Source organism: Diadema antillarum, unplaced genomic scaffold, assembly GCF_040938485.1.
Source record: "Diadema antillarum isolate AM-2024a unplaced genomic scaffold, OU_Dant_1.0 seq00000423_RagTag, whole genome shotgun sequence".
NCBI lineage: Eukaryota > Metazoa > Echinodermata > Echinoidea > Diadematoida > Diadematidae > Diadema > Diadema antillarum.
In genome coordinates this window covers 1,434,683-1,445,460 of record NW_027271406.1, presented here as the reverse complement: position 1 = coordinate 1,445,460, position 10,778 = coordinate 1,434,683, and the positions used below count along the sequence as shown (strand labels likewise).

At 37.9% G+C, this 10,778-nt stretch overlaps 1 protein-coding gene across 1 annotated transcript; it reads left to right on the top strand.

The window, feature by feature from the left end:
- The first annotated feature begins 700 nt into the window (after nucleotides 1-700).
- LOC139732432 (carnitine O-palmitoyltransferase 2, mitochondrial-like) lies at nucleotides 701-10,619 on the top strand. Its single transcript, XM_071643293.1, has 11 exons — nucleotides 701-741; nucleotides 1,367-1,563; nucleotides 1,976-2,035; nucleotides 2,672-2,775; nucleotides 3,820-3,953; nucleotides 4,472-4,674; nucleotides 5,278-5,551; nucleotides 6,286-6,478; nucleotides 7,863-8,036; nucleotides 9,298-9,523; nucleotides 10,053-10,619. The coding sequence occupies exons 1-11, from the start codon at nucleotides 716-718 to the stop codon at nucleotides 10,376-10,378; spliced, it is 1,917 nt and encodes a 638-aa protein (XP_071499394.1). The 5' UTR covers nucleotides 701-715; the 3' UTR covers nucleotides 10,379-10,619.
- Nucleotides 10,620-10,778: the final 159 nt, after the last annotated feature.

The following is a 10,778-nucleotide window of genomic DNA, read 5'->3' as shown; positions in this document are numbered from 1 at the left end:
ATATTTCAAAGTAAAGCTAGACATTTTCTGTACAACTTTGCTCACTACATGTCGATGGCAACAACAAATCTAAAGTTACATGGATTTGAAAAACAGAATGTTTTCTCAAAGCAGGACTACACTGGTGTCTCAGAATAACGTGGCACACAGGGGGTTTACACCATGGCACATAAAGAGTTAAAAGGTGAAAACAAAACATTTCAAACAATGGCCTAAATTCACAAAGGCAGTAAAATTTAGCACAGGATTATACAGTACAAATTTCATCTGAGTAAATGTCTGCGACACAGAACAAGAAGGCCAGAAGACATTCATTAATGAATGAGTGCTGATAAATGCATGTGAAATGAATGCTTGTTTTGCATTTATTTTAGTCTGTGGACTTAATGTTTAACACTGAAAATTGTTTTCTTTTGCCAACTCTACTGAAGCACCCAAGTATACATAGTACCCATAATCCATCTAAGCTTGCACTTACACAACATCATCCAACTGATTGTGAGTATTTGATAAACTGTTCCTGTTAAGCTGTGGTGCATAAGGCTAAACTTAGTAGTAGTCAGTCATTGAGGAATAGGTCTTTGTGAAATGTTGTATGGTGTTTTTCCTGGCTTTACAATATTGGTAAATTTGCATTCCTCTTTAGTGATTTGAGTCCTTTTCAAATTTCCTCCTCTTTTTTTTTTAACCTCAGCGCATTGCAGCAATATGGGGCATGTCCACTTCAAGTCACAGAAACAGGTTTGTTCTCTTCTGTTGATTTCTTTCATGTTAGCAGAATTATAAACAGAGGCAATAACAGATCATTTAGATTGTTCTATCATTTTGATATCTATACTTTTTTTCATGTAAAAATGACTTTTGCAATACATCAAGGAAGAGTTCAAGAACAGATTACACCAACAGTACTATGTTAGACCACTGACATCTATGTACTTTAAATTCATCCATTTTCTATGTACAAACTCAATGTATATTGGAACTATACATTGTATGTCCTGCTGTGAAACTCTGAAATACTGCCCTTGTCAAACACAAGGGGCTAGATGTTATAAGGATTTGATACATTGATCCAAGACAAAGTCAGTCCTTAAGCTAACTATGTTGCTAAATATAAAGAATGACGAGTGAATTACAGTACAATGTCAGCGTATGTCAAATCTTATTTGTAATCTACTGCAAACAAGTGCAACATTTGTGTATTAAAAGTAGCAAAACTCTGAGCATTATGTAAACATACCAAGTTGAATTTTTTTGTGTCATAATTGCTCAATATATGCATTCTTTTGATATCAATGTATTGTTCATCACCATTTTTTGTCAACATTGTTGTAGAGTATTTATTTACTCAATCTCCACCACACAGCTCTTCTGGCACAGACTTCATCCAAGATAGCATCATTCCCACAATGCATTTTCAGCGCAGCCTCCCGCGTCTGCCCATCCCAAAGCTGTCAGACACCTGCCGCCGATACCTTGCCTCCCAGGAGCCTGTTCTCTCCCCTGAGGTCTACGCTGCCACTGAGAAGATTGTCAGAGACTTTGAGAAGGGAGAGGGGCAAGGTTAGTTGATATAGCAGTATACATGTGCATATTGCTTCCTCCTTCATCATCCTCTTGTCAACCTCTTTTTTTTTCTTTTTTTTTTTAATAGAGTTTGCATCCTCAACATTTGCATTTATGAATTATTTCATCACTGACTTGCATTCCAGCACAGATGAATATTTGAAATTTGAAATCATTGTTCATATTGAATGAGTATAGTTATTGAATCGCTTGATAAGGTAAGATCCAAATGTACTTTGCATTAGATGCCAAACAGTAGGAAGAGACAAAAAGGAATGTGAATATGCTTTGATTAGCAGGAATATTTCAACCGTGCATTGTCATATGTGGAAATTAATGAAAGTGAAAAGAAAAAAAAAGTGTCACATTTGTTCTTTTGCTCATTCAATTGTATCACTGTGTGTTTCAGCTCTGAATAGCCAACTCATTGCCCAAGACAAGCGCAACAAACACACCAGCTACATTTCAGGTGAGCAAGCAGTATGGACCCTTTAATCAAGCATTTTTAAAAAAATTTTTTACACACTAGAGAGGTAATTCAGTTCTAAAAACTGCAGCAGATAGAATCAATCAAGAGATAAAATATAAAGTCATTTAGGTTCTAAAATTGTTGAAGCAAGACAAATTAGTCAAATTTTGGCAAAATTGATTAGTACATGTAGAAACCTTCTTACTGAATTGCAAGCATGTAGTGGTGTGTAGGTAGATAGGAAAGAAGTTTTTAGAACTCGGACTTAGCGTTTGATGCCTGTTATGATACTCAGTAAGGGCATGACCACTCTTTGCATAAGTCTTTCATTATGTCACTTATATATATGTATTTAGGTTTTGGACAGTGATGCCAATGCAGGAAAAATCAGACTTATGTTGATTGATGTTACCAGTCTGCAGTTCAAAATCAATTCAATAGTTTTTTGTATTGTAGGATTGATTTGTTCAAAATCTTTTCAATATTTTATTTTTCCAATTGTTGGATTGATTTGTGATATATTGACATTGTACATGTTGTAACTTGCTGATGCCAATATCTTTTTAATGACCAGTTTTGAACCAGTTGAAAATCATTAACACAAGATGTCACACTCTTCTTTATTAACCTTGACAGGACCATGGTTTGATATGTACCTTGAATCAAGGTCCTCCCTTGTACTCAACTTCAATCCCTACATGGCCTACCAGTTTGATGAGAGACAAGAATACAATGACCAGGTGTGTTTGAAGACTTCAATAAATCACCATTTCTCATATCACACAATTCTAGGTATAGCCAATAAAACAAATGACAGAGCACCATTCACAGTTCAGAATATTTAGGATGTAGAGAAAGATCTTCAATCCCTATGTGGCCTACCAGTTTGATGAGAGATGAGAATACAATGACCAGGTGTGTATGGACTCTTTGATGTATCACAATTTCTCAAACCAACTCTAGGTGTGGCCAATGAAATGAATAATATAAAACCATTCAGAGTACAAAATCCATAAAAAATAGAGAAAGAAGCAAGGAAGTTTTTTTTTTATTTTTCTGCACCTCTCTACCTTCTACTTTCTCTACTCTTCTTTCTTGATACTGTGTAAAGAGAGGGGTATTGGCCCAAAACCATTTTTCTTCATCATTTGCAAACTCATTGTTATCATCGTAAGACATTAGCTAATGCTAACAGTAACACATGCAATATAGCAGTCAGTGCTTGTCATAGTATAATGTGTGTGGGTGGGGGTGGGGGGGGGATGGGGTGGTGATGTATGCCTAAATGTGTTTTAACAAACGTTCAGACATGAAACTTATTGAGCAATGTTAAAGGATGATTACTGGTATGTGCCACTTAGGCCTACACCCTAATATTTCATTTGTAAAAGAAGTTCTAGATACTAGTATGCAATTATATTAAGCTAAAATACAAACAAACAAGCAATTAAAAAAAAAAACTTGTTTGGAGCATTAAATGTGTGTTTTCAATAGGACTATTGTCATTAGTATGGCTGTGTTTCAAAGAGTAAAAATTTGTTTATAGGCAAATGCCCCTAGTTTTCTGGATACATTTCAATATCAACTTGGAGTTATGTTTACTTATGTCTCCTGTCATGCAGATGTAAAACAATGTAATCTATTATTGCCTGAGATACCTCACAACTCTTGCCAATTTTTTTTTTTGTATGCAAATACCACAGCCCTGCCGTGCAATGGGATGTAAAAGGTATTATTACATGTAATGTACTAATGTCTTGTTCATACTTTGAATGTGTTATTAGTTAATCAGATCCACAAACCTCGTGGTGTCAGCGATGCGTTTCATGAAGACTATCAGATCAAGCAAACTGGAGCCTGAGGTCTACCATCTCAACCCAAAAAAATCTGACACCCAGTCATTTCGGAAGATATCCAGGTAAGGAGATTTTGGTGCTCTGAATGTGATGAGGTTGTGTAGCACAAACTTTCTGACAGAAAGGACCATCATAGTTGTGACCTGCCAAGTCTTACCATGTAGCAAGTTTCATGTACAAGTGCAGGTTATTGCAGTGATAAAGTTTTTCACAAGTAGGAAAATTCTGCTGTTCGGGGTATGTGGTAGTCATTAACGATCTGTATGTTACTATCTCACAGTTACTGAAACAGGCAAAATTTTCATTAATCTTGTAATTATTTAAAGAAACAAAATTCAGTATGCTGTATCTGTACCTGTATTAAACCTCATGAATATGCAGTGTGTTTTCATGACAGGATGACAGATACAGACATTAAAAAAAAACTAACAAAACTCAAATATGTCCGAAAGATCAACTCAAGAGGGCATGCAGTTCTTATAGCCAAAACTTATAGTAATTTGATGAATGTGGAAGCTGCTGTTGTTATAAAGCTTCATAATTATATCAGTTCTTTGCTTTCTTGTTCTTTTATTTCTAGGTGGATGCCTCAGTCGATCGCTGCCTACTATGCAATCATCAACAAAGCCTTCCCTCTTGACATGAGTCAGTACTTCCGTCTCTTCAACTCTACACGCATCCCCCAGATCGGCAGGGATGAGCTGGTGACCGATGAGGCCGGCCGTCACATATTGGTCGTCAGGAATGGCAAGTTCTACACCTTCGACGTCATAGATGATGATGGTGAGTTTGACCTGAAAGAGTCTCGCAAAGAATAGATCTCAGACAGAGTGAAGATTAGAATGGCCATGAGGCCAAGAGAGGGCAGCAAACTAGCTGACACATTTATCCTTGTTGACTGAAAATGCAGATGTATTCAGTGCAGCTCATGTCTATTCTGTTTACATTTTGTTTCATGGAAATCAAGAGAAACATCTACTAGGTTGAAAATGAAGTATCAGAGTGCAGGATTAATTTTGATAGCAAGGCTCTCTGATAGAGCAGTATACTGTATACGCCGAATATTTCGCAAGGTTTTTATTTTCGTGAATTTCGCGAGACGGGTGCTATTCATGAAATTAAATACACACGAAAATATTGACTCTGATCCCGATGTGAATGTGGCCTACACATGCACACTTCTCCGTTCAGTACAGGACTCCACGATCATGAATTTAGCTACTCGCGAAATGGCCAGGAATTCCCGATTCGCTAAAATTTAGACTTGTGAAATATATGGCGTATACAGTACATGCTTAACTGGTACCCTGTAACCGTGTTGTCAAAGATGGGCATTAGAGAATTATGAAGACTTAATGAAGTCTGTCATACTTCTCTTGCTGCCAGGAAACATTGTGTCACCGGCTGTAATCCACGCCAACCTCCAGCACATCCTCAACGACATGGCGGCCCGGCCGGACCACCCTTGGGGCTACCTGACAGCAGAGAACCGAGACGTGTGGGCCAGAGTCCGGCAGCAGATTGTGGACTCCAGCGAGGGCAATGCCAGGACCCTGGATGAGATTGACTCCGCGGTCTTCTGTCTTTGCCTGGATGATACCAGCCCAGATGATGCGGAGGGAATGACCAGGAACATGTTGTATGGAGATGGTGCATACAGGTTAGAAAAAAAAAAAGAATGCATTTGTGCTGATGCCCATGGTTAGATCCTTTTATATAAAGCAGTGGTATAAACACAACTCATGCAATGTCTCCTGTCCGTGATCTCTGTTGATGGTGAGCTAGGGATAATGCTTGTTTTTTGTTTTTGTTTTTGTTTTTTATTGCGTGTTTGTTTGTTCAATTGTTTTTGGGGGGTTTTTTTTGTGTGTGTGATGGAGTTGATACAGTCAAGCAACTTTTTTTTTTGCAGACATATGTACATCGTATAAATCCCATCAGGAGCTAGTTAGTAAATGATGTTGGGAATTCTTTTTTTTTTCATATCAGCTTAGAAACTGAAAATGTAAGAAACTGAAAGGAATGCTAAACAGGAAGGAACTTTAAAAAGTGGTATAGTGTAAGATACTGCATAAAAAATGGGTGGACTCTCATATTTAAGCTAGTGGTGGAATAGTCATCAGAATTTGATATTGTATTGAATTTTGGTCAGAATGACTGCTTTAACATTTATATTTTTGAGGCTTTGGTATATTTTGCTAATTTAATCATGTTAGCTTCTCTTGTCTTTATTCAGAAATACTCAGATTTTTGTGGTATTATTTGCAATAGTGAACATTATAAACATCAATTACGGTACATGTAGCTGCCTGCAAGGGTGGGGCATGCCTGTAAGAGTGTTGAATTTGCAATTCTCTACATTGATAAACTTGAGAGACTATTGTTTTTCTTCAGGTGGTTTGACAAGTCATTCCAAGTCATTGTGTGCAAAAATGGTCTGATGTCTGTCAACTTTGAGCATGCCTGGGGCGATGGCGTAGCAGTGCTCAGGTTCTTCAACGAGACGTTCAAGGACACGCGAGAGAAGCCGGCTGTGTCCCCGTCGGCCCAGCCAGCAAGCATTGATGCATCCCAGAATGTCAAGAGAGTGAGTTCTCATTCCATGAAGTATTAAATGCCACTCTGTTGAGATAGTTGCAGACTATTCTAGCATGAAGCTTCCAGTGATCTGAGACTACTATGGAAACCTTTGCCTTAAACTGATAGGTCTCATCCATAACACTTTCTGTGCCAGTCGTAGTTGTTGTTGTTCTGTTTTGTTTGTGTTTTGGGGGTGTTTTTGTTTGTTTGTTTGTTCATTTGGTTTTTTGTTGTTGTTTGATGTCAAAACTTAAAGCAGTGGTGCAAGCTTTGCCAGAAATGTGATGATTAAAGTAAAAATGACTTGCTTTGAATTACCTTTTAATGTTCTGAATAAAAGATAAATAGTGCTATATAAAAGCTGTTCATCATCAAGATGCTGTAGGAAATCCACAAAAACTGAAGAAAGTCCAAAATACCCTGAAAGTACACATCTAGCAGCACATTCATTAAATGAAATAAAGTTTAGCTGCATATTTTTTTTTGGTCTTATACCAATTTCCATGGTTGAACAAAATTGGCAAAAGTAGAAAATGGTTTACAAAATGGGACTACTCTCCTGAAATATTGTTGAAGAATAGTGATTACTTGCCTGTTGATGTCCAATCAATGCTGTGACCGAGTTTGGCCGAAACACCAAATGCCCACACCGTTTGGTCCGTCATGATATGTCATTAAGCATTTTGATGTATAAATGAAGTGTATGGTTTTATGTTAACTCTTTAAGTGCCACTTTCGCATGCCTGACTCAGTCGACGGCGTGCCAACTTCGCATATTCTGCTCAGACGCACAAAGCAACGCAAATCGATCGATAAGTCGCCAAAAGCCACAGTACAATGAAAACTTTTCTCATGATTTTGTTCCTCTCACATAAGCTTGCATTTTATTTGGTGGTTAACTAGCCAGCAGTGTTCCCTTACTGAATTTCTGTGTAAAATCAAAATTTCTGTCACTATTTTGTGTGAAAAAGTCATGCTTTTTTTGCAATAATGTAGCTTCTGGTCATTTGAAATAAAACCAATAAGAGATTTGTTGTGCAATTTACATCAAAGAAAAGGTTGCCATTTTCTTTACACCTTTGCTCACTACAGGTCCAGTTAAACAGCAATCTATAAAAGTTACATGGATTTTTAAAAACAGAATGTCTTCCCAAAGCATGACAACGTTTGTGTCTGAATAATGTGGCACACAGGGGGTTTGTACCATGGCACATAAAGAGTTAAGTGTGTTACGTCCACATTTTCTGTCTGTGAAGTCTCATGGTGAAATTAAAGCCACATCCTATAATGATGAGTAGCAGTTCATGACTCATGTAGAGTTTATCAAGCAAAAACTTTGATGTAATCTCAGTCTACATATCTTTTTCTCCTCATGATCACATCACTGATAGCTGGCGCTGGATCTCGACCCAGCTGTATCAAATGCCATCGACACAGCCAGAGCCAACTACGAGGCGGCAACCAGCAAACTGAGTATCAATGCACACCAACACATGGATTTTGGGAAGAACTTTCTCAAGACGTGCAAGATCAGTCCAGATTCCATCATGCAGCTTTCATTCCAGGTTTGTCATTGTCTTCCGTTGTGCCATATTCACCAAATGGATGGGTACCATTTTCTCCCAGAAACTAGAAAGGGACCTTTGGTTGAATGTGAATGAATGAAACTAAGCTACAAGAGGAATTTAGAACTCTTCCCACTTGGACTGAATTTTCTGCAGTGAGAACTGTCCTATCCTTTTCCTGGCCCCAAGGGAGAAATGAGTTACAGTATGGTACTACAAGTTTGTGAGATCTAGAATCTCTGCAATAAAGAGGAAAGAAACCCCAATAACATGTTTATAGAGTGAATGCAGTCATTTTTGATATGATTTGATATGACATGATTTCGATTTGATTTGATTTGATTTTGATTTGATATTAGTCAAACACAGCTGTGATGTTTGAGGAAAATCAGACAGCCCATTCCAAACTTGTGTATATTGCAAGCTTAGTGCTGCCCGGGCTGGATTAGAAAACTGCAACACTTTGCGACATCACATGGACTTTATAAAAATTCTTTAAAATGCATTCTACCAAATACCCCTAAAGTCACTATTGCTAACACATGTTAAGGGTAATACGTCCCCTACTTTCTGTAAAAGGTAAAGTCAAGTGCTCTTTTATTGCCCAATTTTACTCCATTCCCTAAATCCACATATATTTGGGTTTCATACTCATTTCATGAATCATCTTTTTCAACATGTGCACACTTCCTTTGCTCCACTCCAAGCACTCTAAACGAATCTACACCGAAACACGATAACGATGATTTGGTCTGCATGCTTTGGATCTATGGAATAGTTTCTTCCTCTGTACACGAAAAAATGTAAGATTGCAAGCTATGAATGACGTTGCTTGACAGTAATTTTATATCAAGAAAGTCATTCCTCTCTTCAGTCAAAGATGTTTGAGCTGAGCATTGCACAAATTGTATTCCATAAAATGCATTCAATAAATGTTTGGTCTACTATATCTGAAGGGATTGAAAGTGGTGCAGGGGTCTCGTCTTACAAACTAATTCGTAGTTTGTGAAGTATTTAGGTATACATCGTGTGGTTCATCACCAGTAAACATCATCAAGTCTGCACAGATAAGCCCCCAGATTAGACCCAAGTGTGGGCTGCTGTACATGGCTTGTGTAACCTTTTGTGTGCAGTCAGTTAGCAGTAAAAAAAAATGATCATTAAAACTGTGAAGAAATGGCTGCTTCAAGTCCGATCTGTCAAGACACAGACTACTGCGCATGACTTGAAATCACACCCCTACTTTATATGTTTTATTCAGATGGCATACTATAGGATGATGGGCAGGGTTGCGGCCACGTACGAGTCTTGCAGCACAGCGGCCTTCAAACACGGTCGGACGGAGACCCTGCGTTCGGCCACTAAGGAGACGTTTGATTGCTCCAAGGCTTTTGACAAGAACTCATCAATGAGTGATAAAGAGAAGAGGAGACTGCTTCAAGAGTGCTCAAACAAACACAACCACCTAACCAAAGAGGCAGCAATGGGTGAGGAAAAGAACTCTAATTTCTGAAGCAAATTTTTAAGTGCATTGTCTTAACTTTATGTGATATGAATGTTTTACGAAGTTCTAGTATTATTGGCTTTGTGCTTAGGTAGTATCTCTTGCATGTATTTTTACATGTTATATGATTTTTTATTTTTTTTTTTTTTGAGGGGGAGGGGGCTGTTTGTGAAGGATGGAAAAGTAAAAATCTTCAGTTGTAGATGTAGTGTTGTTTCTGATATTGTGTCACACTCTGAAGTTATCATAGATTTTAGTAATGACCACAACCGTGTGAAACACTAGAAATGTGTGGAAGGAGAATGTTTTACTTTCATAGTTGCCAATTGATTGTAGCATTCAAAGGACAAGGGTGCTTAAGTTTGTCTTACATCAAAATGAGAGAAATCAAACTTGGTGAGAGACAGGAACATTCCCTGGTGAAATGCTATTTCAACATCATTACCCTTTGTTTTTATAACTCCACTATTAAAAATTATTGTTATCATGTGGCTGTTTGTTATTCTCTGTAGGCCAAGGTTGGGACCGCCATCTATTTGCTCTCCGCGCTCTGGCTGCCAAGGAAGGGAAAATTCCGGAGATCTTTGCCGATCCTGCCTACACCCACATCAACCACATCATCCTGTCCACGAGTACCCTCTCTGCACCAGCCGTTTTGGCAGGAGGATTTGCCCCTGTGGTCCCCAATGGCCTTGGCGTTGGCTACTCAGCATTTGATGAGTCAGTTGGGTGCAATATCACTTCATACCCTGACTCACCCAGTGGCAAAGACTTTGTAGACTGTGTCGTGGACTGTTGGAAGGACATTCAAGATGTTTTGGCAAAAACAAACAAATAAGATTATCAACACCTAACTCTGGAAAAATAAGTGAACACTTCTTGTCAAAGATCTTGAAAATTGCAGCATTTAATGCTCATTTTGTAACTTCCAATACCAAGACGTATTGTGTGATTGATCTGTAAAAGTTGATCATTCCTGTATATCAAGTTGTTGTTGACAGAAATATGATGTCTTCAGTTCTCTGAGAACTTCTACATTGCAGTAAAAATTAAACCACAAAGAAAACTGCTACTATTCCCAATTCCTGACTTCAGTTCTTATATTCATGCAAAATTTTACAGTGAACTGTGATATTTGATAGCTTGTAGTATGTCCTTCTGCAACAGTAGCAGTTAATACTAATTCATTATTTTCTTCTCTGGTGTAAAGTGAAATTTGACACAGAAAATAATGAAAA